Genomic DNA, 20,730 nt, shown 5'->3' with positions numbered 1-20,730 from the left:
AGAACTTACATGATCTTACCACAATGGAGATTTGATAAAAGTGCTTATATTCCAATGTTTTTCAAAACAACATACATAATATTTTATTTTCCAGAGATTTTTTATTTTGAAGTGTTGATATTATTTTTGAACCATTTTTAATTTTCAAGTGATTGTATTTCAGAGATATATTTTTTTATTTAATGTCTTAATTTTATTTTTGAACCATCTTTTATTTGTAATTATTGATTTTATTTTTTAGCCATTTAACCAAGTCTCTGTAGAACCATTTGTCTCTGCTAATGACATCTTTAATACATTTTTTTGATCCCAGGCTTAGTTTATGGATTGTAATGTGAAATTGGGCACAAGTATAAGTCTGACAGTTTGTTCACCAAGTTACTGTGCTCTCTGAGAGGATCTGTAAGTATTTAACATTGTTCCATGCCCATTGTTGACATTAGTCTCTAACAAAATGTGGATCATCTACCAGGAACACTCCAAAGAGCATGAGTTTCTGTAGTGTAGTGGTTATCACGTTGGCTTTACGTGCAAAAGGTTTCTGGTTCGAAACCAGACAGAAACAGATTTTGCATGTTCTATTCATCACAGGTGTTTACTAAAGGCCAACAAGGGTTCTGTGGTGTCATGGTCTGTACTCAGAATCCAGGCATATGAGTGCAAACCTCAGTTGAAATTTTCATGCGTTGCATCTCACATCATCAACTTTGGAACCTCAAACTGAAACAAAGCAGAGAAGTTCAGTTCCTGTAGTGTAGTGGTTATCATGTTTGCTTTACACGCAAAAGGTCTCTGGTTCAAAACCAGACAAAAATGGTTTTTGTAGGTTATGCATCTCTTTGGGGTGCAGTGAGACAACAAGAGCCTTTCTCTTTTGTGATGGTTCTTTTGCCAATCGACTTCAATGTCGGCTTCTTTGAAATCGAAGCTACTTTACTTCAATTACCAATTGGCAGTTCTATGGCGTAATGCACACGTGTCAAACTCAAGGCCCGCCGGCCACATGTGGCCCCCCAGCATTTTATAGGCCAATGATTGACTTAAAATAGGTTTTGAGCACGAATTGACTACAAACTACCTTTCAACCAAAGGTTTGTAATGCGCTTCCTAACCAGACGCTCCAAAGCGTCCGGTCCATAACTCTTCAACACGCCGTCAGCTCCCGGTCAGAAAGACACATTTAGTTCAGAGACCATGAGATGATATTCAGAAAGGATTTTTTAAATTCATTGATTTCAGTTGCCTCTGAGACTAAATATTTGCGTAAAGTCTATAATGTCTGCCCATGTGACTTGTTTTTATTATTTGTTTGCTTATCTTTAAACACTGATTTAAATATTGTAATTTTTAAACTGAGCAGTAATTTTACATCCATGGAAACTCAAATGTAATATTTAAAACTTCAATGCATAAAATCAGTTATTTAACAATATGAGGCGGTGTTTAATTTATTTTTAACACTGTATTTTATACATTTATGCTAGAGGTGCCCAAGTCTAGTTTTCCAGAGCTACCATCTGCAGCTTTAGATGGATTCCTTCTCTAACACACCTGGACCATTGACTCATTATAAGCCTCTACAGAACTGAATGAGGGAAGTCAACCTTTTGTCTGGGGTGTTTTAGCAGGGATGCTCTCCTGATCTGTACCGTCAATGTGGCCCATTGAGGGGGGTCAATATGCTGAAGTGGCCCTCTGTGAAATTGAGTTTGACACCCCTGTTGTAGAGAGACAGGTTATCGGCCGATAGTTGGATGGGACTGAACCCTTTGAGGGATCCTTCTGGATCAGGATTGTGCGCCCTTCAGTTAGCCATTCAGGGTGAGTCCCATTCTGTAGCAGCTGGTTCAGTTGAGCTGCCAGTCGCTCATGGAGGGCAGTGAGCTTCTTTAGCCAGTAGGCATGGATCATGTCAGGCCCTGGTGCTGTCCAGTTTTTCATACCCGAGACTCTTTCTTGGACATCTGCCACAGTGATGGTTACCGGGGCTTGTTCAGGGAGGTTGCTGTGGTCCTCTCGTAGAGAGGTTAGCCACTGTGCATTGCTGTTGTGGGACGCCTCCCTTTCCCATATGCCTTTCCAGTATTGTTCAGTCTCCAGCCTTGGTGGGTCTGCTCTGTTGTTATTACCCTGCCATTGAGAGTACACTTTAGCTGGTTGGGTGGAGAAGAGCCGGTTGATCCTCCTGGCTTCATTCTCTCTTGTGTATCTCTTTAGGCGGCTGGCCAAGGCTTGGAGCCTTTGTTTGGCAGTTTCGAGTGCTTCAGGTATGGGCATCTGGCTGTACTTCTTAGGTACTGATCTTTTCATTGCACCTCTTTGGAGCTCTGACAGTTGGCTCACTTCCCTCCTTGTTATCTTGATCTTAGCCTCTAACCGTCTTTTCCATGATGGATATTGGGTCTCATGGTTGCTCTTATAGCCGAGCATTTCAAGGATCACTGATGCTGAGTTGTATATCAGCTCATTGGTTTCTGTTATGGTGTTCGTAGGGATTGTTCTCAATGCTGCATTCACATCTTCAATGAGACTTTCTGATGGTACTTCACTCAGCCGTTGTAATTGGCGTCGGGGTTGCCTGGTGTTCATTCGGGCCACGATTCTTTCTCTCAGGTCAGTTGCTGTCTCGTTCAGCTTTGATAGTTCGTTCATTACTGGGGCTGCATACCCAGTCTCGCGGTGGGGAGTTGTAGTTAACTCCCCCCTGACCTTACATCCGGGATCCTCCCTCTTGCCGTAGCATTTGTGTTGTATCTCGTCAATCTCAAGTTGTGATAGCAGTTGCCGTTTGCGGATGTTGGAACACTGAGCTACTAGTTGTTTGGCAGTCATTGTAGACTGTGGGTGTCGAAGTAACCATTCCACCCTCAGTCTTTGCATGTAGCCCCTCTGACTAGGGTTACTTGAGTAGTAGCATTCCAACAGATCCATGTTTTCATCTCTCGCCTATTTCACAGTATCTATACTTGCATTGACGGTAACCTACTGTCAGGATTAATTACGGTACAGCTACTGTAAACTTCTGGCATCTATAGCTGCCAGTATGTTACTGTAAATTTACATGATTTTAGGGCTGAAACGATTCCTCGAATGATTCGAGTACCTCGATTACTAAAATTCCTCGAGGAAAATTTACCTGCCTCGAAGCTTCGTTAATTTATGTTTTATTATTTAGCGCACCGTGTTCCGGCCGGGACTTCAGTTGCGTTGCGCGGAGCTCTCACTTCCGCCTCTGAGTTGTTGACAAAAGCCAAGTCTCAGCGGCATAATGTCTAATCTTCAAGATTGGCCCGTGGGGATTTTATTGATTGATGATAATGCCCGACTTTTTATCGTTTTTGGGGAACCAATGAGCATCCTTAAAATGACTGGGGGAATGCCTGGAATACGGCAGCATTTCTCCTCCGGGACTGCTGGAGGAGAAATGCTCCTCCAGCGGGAAGAGCGCTGAGGTGAGCGGATAGACTGAACAGGGCGGGCGGCTGAGTAGCTGATGCTTACCGTGTAAATGTAGCTTTACCGACGAACCGCACAATAAATTTCATATCCCGGTCTGAAGAAACGGGTGGCGGAGCGTATCGTACATGGCTGGTAGATGAGTTTCTGAGTGTGACCAGTGAAGGTGTCGTAAATATCCCGTATTGCTTCCCCCCGTGTTCGTCCCCCGGTCTAACGGTTCGTCAGTCCGCTGGTCTATTTCCTCCCCTCCACCCCATCTTACGTTCGTTCATTCGCCCTCTCCTCCCACTCCAGGCGACATTTCCCGTATTTTCAAACCCAAAGCGTGACAGGTTAGGTGGCAAGGTGAGTTTAATTAATCTATTAAACTCACTGAAGATGAATACATAAACTAAAAGCTGGATTGTAGACATTTTTTATAAGCATATTTGTGAGCCTGCCTCTGTTATTAAATTCAATATAATTTCAGATTTTTCTATAACTTTTCTTCTGGTTAACTTAGAAAGTGAGCTATTATTGTTACAGGTTAGTTTTCTAAACTACAAAAAAGCAACTGTTAGGGATTCTCAAATATGAAAAATTGGACTGATATTGATATCTGATAGTAACACCGGTATTATGCCAGATTTACCAATATTTCATTTTATAATTTTTTTTTATCCGATTACTCGATTAATCGTAAGAATAATCAATAGATTACTCGATTACTAAAATATTCGTTTACAACAGCCCTACATGATTTACATGATTATTTCTTAGTGTGTATATATATATATATATATATATATATATATATATATATATATATATATATATATATATATATATATTAGAGGTGTGCCTATCGATCGGTCACCGATCATAATCGGGCCGATTTTCGTGAAAAAGTGCATGATCGGTTATCGGCGATCATTGGCTCTTGTTGCCGATACCGATCATCTCATTTCCAACCTGCCTGTGCAGCTGGTCTCCTCTTTCCTTCACTCTGCGCAAACGCGCAGCAACAAATCCTAAGCGATGTGGAACTATATCGCACTGAGTGAATGGGGAAGTTTGCGTGTTACGGTGGAAAACTGAAGCAGTCAAAATGCATCAACACAACAAAGCTAATACGACATAAAAACAATGCCATACTTGACGGAGGTTGGCTACATTGAGGCTCACTGCAGTAAAAAAGACATAAGGAGGATCAGACAGCAAGTAAAGCAGAGCACAGCTACAAACACTCACCCGGATTAACATGACGGTCAGAAAGCTAAACAAATAACCCGCAAAATTATTTAAGACTTCGAGCTGCGATGTAAGACGCTGGTTCTGCTCTCGCTGTTGAACCGCTGCTACGCTACAGGTAGTAATATTTCACAGACGGAGCGCCGCTTCTGCTCCACCTGGTAGTGACTCTCACACCGAACCTGCTTAAAGCTGCAGCATCTATAACCTAAAAAAATAAATTTTACATACGTATTAAAACTTTCGCTGTCCTAACATGAGACAGATAATCTCAAAAAAAATAATCGATCTCCTCCCTGATCTGCATAATTACTCCGCTGAGTCAGAAACAGCCAATCAGAGCTAGCAGTAATCAGCTAGCCGCCATGCTATCAGGAAGTTTTCATTCAGTAACTCTGGATTGTTTATTGTAATGGAACCTGTTTTTGCCTTTGAATGTTAAGTTTTATACTTGAATTTTTTTGGCAATGTTGAGAGGTTTTATTTTGGCTCTTTGTATTATTTAGCCTCTTCAGAGCCTACATATGTTATCAGTCTGTTAAAGATAGTATTATCAATAGCAGTACAATTTGCACAATGCCTGTTTTGTTTAGTTTTCTTCTTGAAAAAAGTTATTAAAAACAAGTTTTTGTATAAATTAAGGTGAATTCATGGTTCCTTTTTCCACATAATGTAACCGGTAGTGTTTATGATTAAAAAAAATAATAATAATAATTATGTGATCGGTATCGATGTATCGGCCCTCATGGGTGATCGGTATCGGCAGGAAAAAACCTGATCGGCACATCCCTAATATATATATACCTCTAATTATATATATATAATTTTTTTTTTGTCATAGTACCCCCAAGAATTTAAAACTACTTTCAACCCTGGTACCATCTATAACATTTCTTTAACAAATATTGAAGTGAGTTAATCTTTTATCGAAGTAGCATATTGATCCCATTCCCTAGACTTCAATCTTACAACCTTTTTAGTTAGCTGGGATGAAACAACATAAGTAAGGAACCAGGACTGTGTGAGGAGGAATGGTCGAACATCTCCTTTCTGTAAAATGATTTCTGTGTGCTAAGTTCTTAAATTTGTGTGCATTTAAAATATGTATTTAGAGATATTCTAAGCATGACCTGTAGATTCTAATGCATGCAAGTGATCTTAAGAATGCACTTACCTGATCATATTCAGACGAAGACACCATGAAGAGAATAGATGTGATCCCATCAAAACATTGAAACCACTTCTGTCGCTGCGACCTCTGACCCCCAACATCCACCATTTTGAAAGGAATCTTTTTGATGACAAAGTCGTGCTCCACAATCCCTTTGGTCGCTTTTCTTGCAAACAAAATATCTTGCTTGCTTGGAATATAGCTCTGAAAACAGAAGAGAGTCATTGTCTTGTATGAAGAAATAGAGAGATTATTTGAGTGAGACTCACCAGCTGTCCAATACGGTCCAAGTTATCCAGGAAGTATTTGACTGATTCACTCTGCAGTCAAGAAGGGAAGAAAAGAGCTTTGACTCAACTGTCATCTTATCTTGTTGAACATAAATGGTTTAAAAAATAAAATTACAGCATCTAATATGATTATTAGAACAATTTCATTTCTTGGCCTTAAATGATTCTTGCTCCAGAGAAGAGGCTTCTGATTAAATGATGTATAAATCAATGCAAACACAGAGACCAGATGATTCCCTGTAATCATATCATGCCTATTATGTTTCTGTTAAATATGCTGCTACTGTGTTTATGAACAGACTGGACCAGATGAGCAGAATATTGAATGTTCAATGTATGTTGAATGTATATTTGAATCAGTAGCTGGAGCAGAAATGTCCAGCACTGGATAAGAACCCCACTGACGAAATGATAAGCAATACATTTTTTTCATCCACAGTTTCAATTTGGGATTTGACAAGATGGCTGCAAGTGCGGCAGTGCGTAGTGGAGGTTCTCAAACAAAATCTGAAACAGCAGATTGATCATGGAGGATGAACTTTTAAACTTTATCGTCATCAAAATGAGGCCTCTGTCACAAGATGATATTGTATTGTTGGTGTCGAGCAATTTCTCATCTGAATGGATTGAAGCGCTTGCTGTTTGAATTGTGTATGCGTCTGTATGCTGCATTAGGCATAAAGGCCCCCAACAGGACACTAATAACATTAAAACTGCCTAAAGGTGTCCAATAAATGTGGAGAGAACATTCCCAGGTTTGTCTCACAATACCTGGATGAGCTACCACCTGTCGGATTTGGCAGGAAGGATGCGTAAGCTCTGCTTAGCTGAATGGAGCAGCTGAGCAGAGACGTATCGAGCCTGACAGAGGCAATGGAGACCCAAGCAAGTGTGAACAAAAACCTTGGAGCAAGTACAGTAAATGAGCATTAATATTGTGTCATACAATGTGCATGGGTTGAGGGTAGGACATACAGAGGCGGACAAATTACATCATCTTGTGATGGATAAATGTCTGGAAACGTGTGATGTATTGTGCAACCAAGAAGACACTTTTTTATCCAAGCAGAACATAGAAAGACTCAAATCCCTGCATGAAATTTTTTATGGTGCAGGTGAATCTACCACTGCCTGGATAAGACCAACCAGTGGTAGAGGGCATAGTGCAGGGCATAATTTCTGGAAGCGTTGCAGTGTTGTGGCATAAAAGTTACGATCAGCTGATTAAAGTGATCAAACTGGAGCTTGTTGACTCGAGTTCAGTTTTGGAAATAAAAAGTTTATCATCATATTGAATATATATACACCTTATGAAAGCCCTTGGAATGAAGAAGTATATCTTAATAGGCTGGCATATCTTGTGTCATCCACTTCTTTTTTTATTGTGGGTGATATGATGTAACAGATTGTAAATCCTTGTTTGCCAATCACCTAAAACAGTTTTTTTTTCACTGATGAGTTGATTCTCTCCAGTAAAATGCTCTTACCTGTTGACAGCTACACTTACATCAGTGAAACGTGGAACACAACATCATGGTTAGACCACTGTATCTGCACTGACGATGCATATGACTCTTTAGAGACCATCAGAATTAAGTATGAAATTGCAACATCTGATCATATCCCTTTCTTTTTGTCTATAAAAATGGGCAATTTACCAGACCTTTAGCCCACGAGTAATGACACCTGTAGGAGCAGATTATGAATTTCTGTATTCTAAATGGTTTGGGTCACATGATCTGTCAGCTGTCTATTTAGGTAGCATCCGGTGTTGATGATGACAGGTGTGTTCCACCCGAAAGGGGGAAACAGTTTTTGACCGCAACACAACGCAACACAACGTAACGTGACGCAATGCTACCGCTATTGAATTAATGCTGTGTGGATCGCTGAAACTGTGTTAGAGGTGTTATTGACAACATGTTAGAGGAATGACTTGTTGTACAAAGGAAATAAGATGATGATTGCCGAGTCATGGAAATAAATGGATTATCTGCACTAACATCAAGGACGGCTCTCATTTCAATCAGCGGATAAGTGATCGGCGTGTCAACTTTACCCCGGTGTACCACCTCAGGGGCTTAAAGCTTTGGCTTAGCCTCTACAACACCCAAGAAGAGAAAATAAATTGGGACAATTTCACTAAGCAGAATCTTAATCTGTTCTGTATCCACTCTGACACTGAATGGTATTGTTTTGCCAAAATGTAGCAAAACAATATGGAATGGATTGAAGAGTCCAAGTGCTTTACAGTTTATTGGACTTGCATAAACTGTAAAAATTAGCAACATGGCAAAGAGTTGTGCTCACTGTATGAGAAGGTTGTAGAATCCCTTCTGATAGGTAGGTCTTTGTATAAAACTAAAAAGCACAAAGCAAAGCCAGGGTGGAATGATTATGTTAAAGAGCTTAATGTAGAGGCCAGAACGGCTTTCAAACTGTGGGCTGAATCAAGCAAACCTAGACATGGTCCTGTATTTGACTACAAGAAGTGGGCAAATGCTAATTTGAAATATGCTTTACAATTTAGGAATGAAAATGCACTTAAATCTGAGTCACTTGCAAGGAAATTACAACATAATAGTCCTACTAAATTTTGGAAAACAATCTAAAAACATTTTTGCCAACAAACATTAATGGTGTAACCCAGCTGTATTTTATTTGTTTGTTCTGTGTTATTTGCTTTTCTGTATTGTTTTTACTTTATGGGTAGTGTCCCTTTAAGAGCAAAGTACGACATCACTTTACGGCATTGTTCCGACTGCAGTTACTAGGGGAATAGACCCTTTTCACATGACGTCACACAACTTCCGTTTTGCCTCGAAGCTGTGTATCCTTAGTTCCTGTGTACATAGTAAGTAATGATATATATATATATATATATATATATATATATATATATATATATATATATATATATATTGTTGAAAAAATAAATTTAAAATAAGCTAGTTTTAAAACTTAACATGTCTTGATTCAAATGGCCTAAATTGTGGTTTTAAATCAGTAACTTATTCTGGCCTATTGACCTTTATTTTACCTGTAGTTACAGCAGATGGTTTGTTAGGATCGTTTGAACTGCCTTTTGTCTGTGGGAAAACAATACAGTGGAAGTTGTAGCTTTTCACACTCATCTGTGAAAGGCTGTAAACACGGCAGGGGTTTCTGGCTTGAGAGAAGGTCAGAGATAGCTCCTGGTTGGATGAGCAAAGATACGCCTTATTTGAATAAATTAAAGATAGGAATACGCCTTTTACTATAAAACTTTCTACACAGAAGTAACACATTAGATTTTGCACTTGCAACTTCTCCAAAGACGTCTTTGCTTTTTGTTTGTCGTTTCCATCTTTTGTATTTTTCTCTCTCAGGTAAATTCATGTGTTGTTTGTGCTCTGAGGTTTCTGATGTGTTGTGATGTGTTTGTCTGGTGATAGTATGCATCTGTCTTGAATAAATGCTGATTATTGTGACGCTGTTATCTCTGCGTGATCTCAGTCTTTGCGCACAGCATTTTTCTGAACCCGGGCATAAGAGAGGATTTAACGAGTCAAAAGGTTTTAAAGTTCAAGAATTTTTCCTCTCTTAACTATATATATATATATATATATATATATATATATATATATATATATATATATATATATATATATATATCTGACAGCATATGTTGATCAGACAGAACACCGGAGCATGGAGTTTACACAGTCTCTAAAACATTTGCCTAAAATAAGATTTGAAGATAGATCACGATTTGCAAACCAATTTTCTCTGACAACAAAATCTAAATTAGACAAAGGCTAGAAATTCTTCACCGAACAATACCTGTTTGACTATGAAGGTAGGTATTTTTGTTTTCCGTAACCGTTAGCTTAGCATTAGTGAATTTTGTTAGCTAGCTAACTACGTGACATAACTGTTCCTTAACCAGAACTTTTTACTGTTTTTGAACTATAACGTTTTAGGCTCTAATCTTGATCAGATTCTTAAATTATAGACTGGAGTTGCCACTCATCCCATGAAATAGGGGTTTGTTTGTTATAAGCGGAGATGTCCGGTGCCGCCGCTGCTTTGCAATGCCTTCCTCTAATCGGACCACTTTTTCGGTAACGAATAATCTAACGAGTTCGTATTTCAAATCCAGTAATCAGATTAAAGTTATTTATCCAAATCACTGCGCATTAATATTTTCTTTTGTATTTATTTTTTATTCCTTCTGTGCGTCTTTGGGAGAGACTCTGATAGCAGCGACAGAAACATGAACAGGGCATGGAGATGCGCATTTTGTTGCTGGAAAAACAGAAATGTCGTCAAGCCCAACTGTTATTTATGGCTTTTGTCTTGTTTTTTCTAAACTCATAAAAAATAATGATTCACCGGTCGCGTTTTTTGGGGGACTTGTGTTTGAACGTGAAGTTGCTCATTTGAGCTTGGAAATGAGCAGAGATACATAATCAGCCCCAGAATATTTAAAATACTATTCTAAACAACGTTGTTGGAAGCTGTCCTTTATTTTCCATTAATACAGAAAATGAACCTCTAAACGTTACATCACTGACAGGCGGCGGTGTATATGTTTCCTAACTAACTAACTAACTAACTTTCCTAAAGCTGCTGCTAGCTGGTTTACTCATGATCGGAGGCTGGTTCCTTTGAATACAGTTGGAGAATGGTAAATTGACAATGACTAATAACGATTATCTAACACTTAAACACTGTTTTATAAAATACAGAAAGTGAACCTCTAAACGTTACAGCACTGACAGAGAGTATATTTTTTCCTAAATGTGGCTAAAGCTGCTGCTAGGTGGTTTACTCTCCGATCGATACTGTTTATTTTGCACACAGTTAGAGAATGGTGAATTTACAATGATTAATAACAGCTATCTAATACTTAAATGCTGTTATTATTAAACTTACCTTTTATTATATCCTTAAGATTATGAGAATGCGGGAATTTTTCAGCTTGGTTCCCAAGGCAAAATCACACCGGAAGTAAAGATACCCAGTTTTGAGTTATGGCGGCCATTGTCTGACGTCACTGTGAAAAGGGTCTATTCCCGGGCTTTGGCGTTTCAGAGCTGCTGCGGAGTAGAGACATGCTAGTCTCTGCCTACCTTCTGCATAGCGCTTGACTTCTTTATGCCTTATATATGATGTGTAGCCGGGGCATATTGTCTCCCCCGAATGTGTGCTGTTGCGCACTCTTCCTCTTGCCCATATATGGAAGATGCTGTGACAGAGCGCAGCTGGCTTGTTAGGGAGACTGGTAATCAGCATTTACATTTAAAAGCGGATAGAATCGCTGAGATGATGAGAGGTTTTTCGATTAAGTGCTAACTGGCATTTGCTAAATTAATCCAGAGGTGGTTTTGGCATAATCCGGGTTGTGAGTGGATCAGATGGCAAGTAGTAGTGGGGGAAATGGGGAGGACGAGAGTATGGATACAGGGTGGTCTATGGTAGAAAACAGAAGAGCGGGAGGGGGGAGAGATGAGGTGAAAAAAGAGATAAACACTGGGAAAAGATCTCTTGAGGATGAGGAAGAAACAGCTGAAATAAGGAAGAAAGTTATGATGGAAGAGTTTAAAGTTATATTAAAATTTAAAACTGGACATGATTTGTTTGGAATAAGTCCCATTAGTCTGTCGAATGGACTTAAAAAAGTTATTGGAGAAGTAGAGCTAGCTAAAGTATTAAGCGATGGAGGTCTGCTCATTATTTGCAAAAATGGCAAACAAAAGAATAAAGCTCTTAAACTACAGATGGTGTGTAAAAAGGAGGTGCTGGAAAGAAAGGTTGTTGGGGAAGAGAAAGGAGCAAAAGGAGTAATTTCAGGAATTCCTGTAGGAGAAAATTTAGAGGAGCTGAAGAAATTAATTAAAGGAGGGGAGGTCACAGACATCAAACGGCTACAGGCTTTCAGGAATGGAGAAAGAGCGGACAGTACATCTGTACTACTGGTCTTCAAAGATAGAGTTCTGCCTAATAAGGTAATGGTTGGCTACATAAGTTTCAATGTAAGGCAATACATTCCAGCACCACTCAGGTGCTTTAAATGCCAAAGGTATGGACATATTGCGAATGTCTGTAAAGGGAAACAGAGATGTGGGAGATGTGGAGGCGAACATCCATATGGTGAGTGTGGAAATAACCCTGTGAAATGCTGTAACTGTGGAGGAAATCATACTGCAGCATATGCAGGTTGCACTGTAAGGAAAGAAGCAGCTGAAGTTCAAAGAATTAAAACTGAAAAGAAAGTAACTTATGCTGAAGCAGTGAAACGGGTGAAAAAAAATGATAGCGCTCCAAAATTAAGCTATGAAAAGAAGACAGTGGAAGACAATCATCAGGGTAATATCACGATAGAAAAATTGATTCCCTTTCTTGCATACACCATTAATTGCTCAGAGCAAGCAAAAAATAAAACAGAAAAAATTAAAATCATAGTAAAAGCAGCTACTAAATTTTTTAAGGTCAAAGATGTATCCTGGGAAAAAATTCATGATGAACTCAGAGTGAAGGAGCATCTGAACTGGAGGCGTCTCAAACTGTCACATAATTTTAATACTACAATGGAACGCTCGCAGTCTAATATCGAATGGTCAGGAATTTAAAGGATTCATTAATAACCTACACCCAAAACCAGATATAATATGCATTCAAGAAACATGGCTCAAACCATCCTTACAGTTTAGTATTCAGGGTTATTCAGACGTACGTAAAGACAGATCAAATGGCAGTGGAGGAGGTTGTGCTATATTTGTTAAGACCGACATAAAATTTATTCAAATACAAATAACATCAGAGTTAGAAATTACTGCTGTTGAAGTTTGGACAAATAATGGAAATATTAAAATAATAAACTTTTATAATCCTTGTAAAATATTAGAAAAATTAAAACTTGAAACAATCATAGGAAACTGGAGAGGGAAAATAATTTGGTGTGGGGATTTTAATGCACATACTTTATGGGGAGACCAGGATGATTATAATGGAGGAATTGTAGAAGAGTTAATTGAAGAAAAAGAATTGGTCATTTTAAATAATGGAGAAGGCACTCGGGTGGACTTGGTAAGGGGTAAAGAATCTGCTATTGATCTGACCTTGGTCTCTCAATCTATTGCTGGTTTATGTAGCTGGGAAGTATTTAAAGAAAACACAATAGGGAGCGATCATTATCCGATTTTTGTTAATATAGGTTTAAATGTAAAGCAAGACCAGATAAAACTTGAGGGGAGGTGGAAATTTGAGAAAGCAGATTGGGGTAAATTTGAAATTATGAGTGAGGTTAGCCTGGAAGATGTAGATATAAATAAACCAATAAATGAGTTAAATTCAGAAATTAGCAAGTGTATAATAAATTCAGCCAAATCATGTATTCCTAGAAGTAGTGGTAATAGAAAAAAGAAGATAGTTCCATGGTGGACACCAGAATGTTCAATAGTAATTAAACAGAGAAATAAGGCTTTTAAGATACTTAAGAAAATAATATGTTTCCAAAACCTAACGGATTATAAAAGAAAACAGGCAGAAGTCAGGAAAACTATAAGAAAAGCTAAAAGGGATTATTGGAGGAAATATTGTGAATCTTTGGGGAAAAATACTGCACTAGACAGGGTTTGGAATACTATTAAAAAAATGTCTGGGAATTCCAAAAAGTATTTTTTTCCAATAATAAAAGATAATGGAAATAGTATTGTAGATAATAAAAATAAGGCTGAGGTATTAGCAAAAATATTTGCAAAGGTACGTAGTACAGAGAATCTAGATAACAAAGAAAAATTAGGACGTGAAACTACTAAACAGCGAAATATTGAATTAATTCAAAATGATGAAGAATATGATAATTTTATTAATGTGAAATTTTCCTTGTTTGAGTTGAATAGAGCACTGAGGAATTCTAATAAATCAACGCCTGGAAATGATCAAATTACTTATAATATGTTAAGTAAACTTAGTGATGTGAGTAAAGAAGTAATTCTAAAATTGTATAATAAAGTTTGGGAAGGAGGTATATTACCTGATAAATGGAAAGAAGCCATCATCATTCCTATTTGCAAACCAGGGAAAGACCCAAATGCAGCTGAAAGTTACAGACCAATAGCTCTAACATCATGTCTGGGTAAAATTATGGAGAAAATGATAAATAACAGGTTAATTTATTTCTTAGAATCTAAGGAAAAGGTTAAAAACTATCAATTTGGCTTTAGGAAAGGCAAAAGTACAATTGATCCAGCTTTGTGTCTGGAACATGAAATTAGGCGAGCCCAGATTAATAAAGAGAGTGTGATAGCAATCTTCTTAGACGTGGAAAAGGCTTATGACATGCTGTGGAAAGAAGGGCTGTTGATTAAATTAAAACAATTAGGTATAAAGGGAAAAATTTATAGGTGGATTAAAAATTTCTTAACTGGGAGAAATATTAGAGTTAAAGTAGGAGGGGAAATAAGTTCAGAATATCAAGTTGAAAATGGGACTCCCCAAGGCAGTATTATTAGCCCTATGCTATTTATTATAATGATTAATGATATGTTTAATAGTATAGATAAATCCTTTGGTGTTTCATTATTTGCAGATGATGGCATCATTTGGAAGAGGGGGAAAAACACAGAATTTATAAACAGGAAAGTACAGGAAGCATTAAACAAGGTAGAAGCTTGGGCTCTAAACTGGGGATTTAGATTCTCCATATCCAAATCTAAATTTGTTGTTTTTACAAATAGAAGAATGAATACCAATATGGATCTCAAATTATATGGGAATATTATAGAGAGGAAAGAGCAAATGAAATATTTGGGTATGTGGTTTGATAAAAAACTCACATGGAAAATACATATAGATAAAATAGTGGAAAAAAGTAAAAGAATTTTAAATATTATGAGATGTTTGAGAGGCAGAGAATGGGGAGCAGATAGGAAAGCACTAAAGACTGTTTACATCGGACTAATTAGGTCAGTGTTTGACTATGGTTGCATGTTATATAACTCAGCGTCAAGTAGTTTACTGACGAAGATAGATAAAATACAATATCAGGCGTTAAGACTGTGCTGCGGAGCAATGAAAACTACTCCAGTGTCAGCTCTACAGGTTGAGATGGGTGAGATGCCATTAGAGCTCAGGAGGGAACAATTAGCCTTAACCTATTGGGCAAATATTAAAGGACATAGTGAAGCCCATCCTCCACATATGACATTACAACCTTGTCAAGAAAAAGAAAAGAAACAAATTAAAAGTTTTGGATGGATAATTTTAAATAAAGTAAATGATATTGGAATAGATCAATTTCTAATTAGTCCTGTGGCTAGTACTTCTGTCATTCCGTTATGGGTTTATCAACAGGCTGAAGTTGATTTAAAGTTATTGGAAAAGGGAAAAGAATTAGGAAAGGATGAAGTGGAAAATTATATTAAAAAAGAATATTCAGAATTTATTCAAATATATACAGATGCTTCAAAAATGGTAAATAGTCAAGTAGGTATATCATTTATTGTCCCAGACTTAAACTTTATGAAAAACAAACGGATAAATAATAAACTGACAGTGTATACAGGTGAACTAATGGCAATTTTAATGGCTTTAGAATGGGTTGAGGAAATGGAAAATAGAGAGTTTTTAATTTGCTCAGATTCTAGTAGCGCATTAATTAGTATCCAAGAGGTAAAGTCAGAATCAAGGCAAGACATTATATTGGATATAATTCACTTAATTTCCAGGATTATAAATCAGGGCTCGCAGGTGAAATTTGTTTGGATTCCTGCCCACATTGGCGTGGTAGGTAATGAACTGGCTGATAGTTTCGCTAAGAGTGCATCAAGAAAGGAAATTGTTGATTTAAGTATTAAGATAAGTAAAAGTGAGATAAAAAATATTGTAAAGGAATACATCAAGGGGAAATGGCAAGAACAGTGGGATAAAGGAGAGAAAGCGAGATTTTATTATAGTATCCAAAAAAAAGTGGGGGAAAATAGAAAAGGTAACAGGAGGAAAAGTGAAGAAGATATTATAGCAAGAATCAGGTTTGGACATACAGGATTAAATAGTACTCTTAAGTTAATCAATAAACATAATACAGGTTGTTGTAGTTATTGTGGAGAATTAGAAACAGTGCAACATATTTTCTTAGAATGCAACAAATACATACGAGAAAGAGAGATATTACTTAGAGAATTAAGTAGAAATAAAAATAAATTAGATATTAGAGAGATATTTCAGAGATCATCGGGGGATGTAGTGTTTGATAGTATCTTTAATTTTCTTAGAAGAACGGGTATTATGAGGAGGGTATGAGCCTTTGATCCATACTCCAATCTGGAAGGTGGCGGTAATGCACCTTAAAGTTGTTTGCCAACCGCCATAAAACAAAGAAGAAGAAGAAGAAGAAGATGATGAGATGCAGGCTGAGGACTTGTGCACAGGAAACGCACTTTAGAGAGTGACGTCAAGAGCAACATTTGCTGGTTTCACTTTAGAGAAGGTTGGCCTGCTACTGTTTCAGTTCTTGATTTGTTTTGATTTAAATTTTCTTTTGTTTCAGTTTACTTATTTTTAGATGTTTAATGTTGATTCAAAATAACTTTTCTTTTTTGGGGGTTTGTTTTGAGAAAGGGACTTTCTATTGTAGCCCGCTGACTTGTTTTAAACTGGGACCTATGCTGTCCCTGGGTCCTAGGCTGTTTTATTTATATTGAGGAGACCAGTGGAAGGGGAGTTTCTTTTTTTCTTTTCCTTTGTATTCACTATAGATTTTTGTGCGAGTGTGCTTTTGTTGGGGAACACTTAAGGTGTATTTAGTTGTATTTTTGTTTTCTTATTATTCCTCCCCCAAACAGTCAAATTCTTATCTAGTTTTAATTATTTTTCAGCTTTAAGGATCCCAGGGCCAGCATAGACTTCCGCCTTTAGTGTGGTCATTTGGTATAATAAAATAAATTGACTATTATTGCACATGAAACATTTGTGAATTCAATAAACTGTTTGTAATCTGCAGCAGTGCCTCTGTCCATTTTTACAAACTTATCTGAGTGATCTGGTAAAAAGAGGATCTAAAGCTGTACCCAAGGTCACAGATGTTTTCCTGCTAGTGCATTATTGTGGCCGATATTGAGGAAAGGAACACTGGGAAGGTGCTCCTGTGCCTGCGGAGGAAGAGAGAGAGGCTACGAAGTTTTCTGTGTCTGTGGACGTCGGCTGCCATCGTCATTCTGGGTCGCCATCCCAGCCAGGACAACCTCTTTCATCGATCTGTTTCGTATGCATCAGAGACACACAACACACACACACACACACACACAAATATAGAGCTCTATATGAACTATTTTGTTTTTGCTGGCCAGCTTCTTTTAATTTTATTTATTTTATTTTTTTTACCAAGAACCCTGAAAGGGTTCTTTATGATCTAAATGTTTTTTTTTTCTTTGTTGGTTTTCCAGGAAAACTGTATGAAGAAGTGTTGATACGAAGTCGGATGTGTTTCAGTCCAGTAACTTGTAATAAAAATAACTGGTTGGTAGTAAACTGCTGTCTGAACCCGAGTAAATTCTGTTCTTTGGTTACATAAATAGACAATGTTATTGACTTATGGAGGGACATTATTATGAACTGTTTTATTGTAGAAAGAGTAATCCCTTTGTGATAGACACCATAGACACACATGAGGATGTTACTATTTCTGCACAAGAAGTTAGTGATATTGTTATGAAGTTGAAAAATAATATGGCATGTGGTGCGGATAACACTCAAAATTTACAAGTAGGACATTTTTTCCTTTGTTGGCTATTTGTTTCTCCGGGTTTTTAATTCATGGCATTTTACTAAATTCTATATTGTCTGTGATTTTAGAGCCTATTGTAAAAGATAAAGCTGGTAAAATAAATAGCAAAGACAACTATCGGCCAATAGCTTTGGCCAGTACAGTTTATAGTCACATCTGATAACCAGTTTGGTTTCAAACCACATTTTGGGACTGACATGTGCATTTTGCTCTCAAGGTAATCTTGGATTTATACAAGAGACATAATACCACAATTTTTAAGTGTTTGATAGAAGCATCAAAAGCATTTAATCATGTCAATCATGAAACATTGTTTTATAAATTACATGAGAGAGGATTTCTGAAATCTTTAGTAAGAATATTAGTGTATTGGTATGCTCAACAGAATATGTCTGTAAAATGGGGAAACTCTGTATCGTCTTCTTTTTATATGTGTAATGGTGTGCGACAAGGCAGCATTTTATCTCCTTGCCTTTTCAACCTGCAGATTTATCTAAGCTGTTGAGTCAATGTAGGACTGGCTGTCAGGTTGGCAATAGAACCATCAACCCACCTGATGCATGCTGACAATCTTGTGAGCTTTTGTCCATATAGTGCTGGTCTGCAGTAACTGTCAAGGGTTTGCTCTCAGTATGGCTTAGTGTATGATATTAAATATAATGCAAAAAAGAGCAGCATCATGATTGTCACAAGCAAAGAAGACACTAAATTATCTTTCCCTGACTTCACTCTATCAGCATCCTCAAAGTTAGTGATGAGGTAAAATATTTGGAGCATTTCATCACCACTGACCTGTCTGATGATGGAGACATTTACAGGCAGCGTTGTACTCAATATGTACAAGCTAATATTCTCCTTCGGAAGTTCTCCTTGTGCTCAGCATCTGTCAAAATTGCACTTTTTAAAGCATCTGTACTCCAATGTATACAGTCCACCTGTGGTGGCGTTACAGGAAAAGCAGTATGCATAAGTTTCAGATCGCTTACAATGACGGTACGAGGATGCTGCTAAGAGTGCCGAGATGGAGTAGTGGCAGTCAGATACCAATGTACCGACTTGTGCTGCTGTATTTCAAAACATTACATAGAGATGTATGTGTAGGTTAACAGACTCTGTAAACAGCATCATTCATACCCTGACTAACTCTGTTCAAAGCTCAGTGAGGTTCTTCTCTAGTTTGTGGAATCACTGGTGCCTTAGTTTGTAGGCAGTGGATGATTATTTTATTTTTTATTGTTCTTGTTATTCTGTTGTCGTGGAAAAAATTACTTTAACAAGAGTCTGGATGAGAAAAAAATAAGAAATGTATTCAAACCTTGCTAGGTGAAAACAGAAATACAGAGTCAAAGGAGTCTGTCAAGTCTCCTCTGACCAACAGTGGATCTGGCTTCCTTTTATGGGTTCTGGTCAGAGAAGAGAGACTTGATTGGATGAGAGGTGTGAATCCCTGATTGTGATGTACCAGGGATTCCGTGGAGCCCAACACTGATGGTCTTGTTTAAGGATAGGGGGTTGTTCTTTCATGCTAAAAAAAGAACTCTCCTTGGACTTCCCTCAATTCCTTCCTTCCTTGGAGAAGTAACACTTATATAGTCTCCAGGATCAAGGAGCTCTCCCATGCTGTTATATGACACAGCATAAGTCTTGAGAGCAGCTTGATCAATTTCATGATAAGACCATATAGAAATACCTAAAGCAGAAGAGGGGTGAGGAGCACATAAAATTTTCCATTACACTGTCTGTTTCTTTTTTTTATGGACCATAATTGTGTCTGGATAAATAGGATTGCTTGCTTGCTTGCTTGATTGATTGATTGGGAGTCTCGACTTTGCATAAATTCAGTTTTTATTTTTAAAGGCCTGAAATTATAAACCAACGCCTGCATGCTCACTCATTTTATGACATTTTTTAAAAGTGTAAATATTTTGCTATGACTTTATTCCACATATGGCAGGCAAAATAAGTACTGAATACATCAACATTTTTTTATTATTTTATTTTTATTGGTAATATGTAAAATTATAATTTTCAAAAAAAAAAACAAAAAAAAACATAACAAGAACAGAAATAGCAGTTTTTATGCAAAAAGGTCGAGGTTACAGAAGGTTGCTGCTGACGTCCTGTAAAATAATTCCCACAAGTTCCATTTTGTACAGAAACAGGAAGGAAATGCTTTAATCTGCACAATGAATTAAAAAATGTGATTAGTGTGACTTTGTAACAGGAACAGGAAAAATGCTGAGCCGCATCAGTGAATAAAATCGTATGTCTTGCTGCAGTGGTTCACTCTTTTCTGGCAGAATATTTTTATGTCTTGATGGCAAGAAAGTAGAAGTATGATACAATTCTTTGCATCATTGCACACAGGGGTTTTACGTCTTTTCAGTAACCTGAATGCTTTCTGTGGAGTTTACAGTTTAGACTGAATGCTTTGTGCTGTTTGTAGCAACACCTGATTTCACTTTATTTCTCTGCAGTATAAAATCAAATGACCGCATCTCCAAGCTAAGGTTCTGCACCTGAGCTTGGAGAAAACATAGGTGAGCTGTGTAGAAGAGGATCGCAGTTTTCCCTGCGCTCCTCAACCCACTGGTGAGCAGTAATGTGGTTTAAGTGCACGCTCCTCTTCTACACAGCTCACCTATGTTTTATGAGGCTGCTAATTGATTTCTGAATGGAACAGCAAGGGCCTGGAACAGAGAAACAGAGAAATCAGGTTACAGCTGCATGGCATGTGACAGACTGGCGACCTGTTCAGGATGTACCCCGCCTCTCGCCCGGAATGTTAGCTGGAGATAGGCGCCAGCAAC

At 37.7% G+C, this 20,730-nt stretch overlaps 1 protein-coding gene across 1 annotated transcript in view; it reads right to left on the bottom strand.

The window, feature by feature from the left end:
* The window catches only part of gna12a (guanine nucleotide binding protein (G protein) alpha 12a), a 106,449-nt gene that overhangs the window by 17,780 nt on the left and 67,939 nt on the right, over positions 1-20,730 (bottom strand). Inside the window, exons 3-4 of the mRNA XM_088006518.1 lie at positions 6,130-6,180; positions 5,864-6,064 (exon numbers count right to left, since the gene is read on the bottom strand). Of these exons, the coding sequence (XP_087862644.1) occupies positions 5,864-6,064; positions 6,130-6,180 (252 nt within the window). The remainder of the gene's footprint in view (positions 1-5,863; positions 6,065-6,129; positions 6,181-20,730) is intronic.

This window comes from Poecilia mexicana, unplaced genomic scaffold, assembly GCF_051168715.1.
Source record: "Poecilia mexicana isolate PSO_F unplaced genomic scaffold, ASM5116871v1 scaffold_1, whole genome shotgun sequence".
Lineage (NCBI taxonomy): Eukaryota > Metazoa > Chordata > Actinopteri > Cyprinodontiformes > Poeciliidae > Poecilia > Poecilia mexicana.
This window is presented reverse-complemented; position numbering and strand designations above follow the sequence as displayed.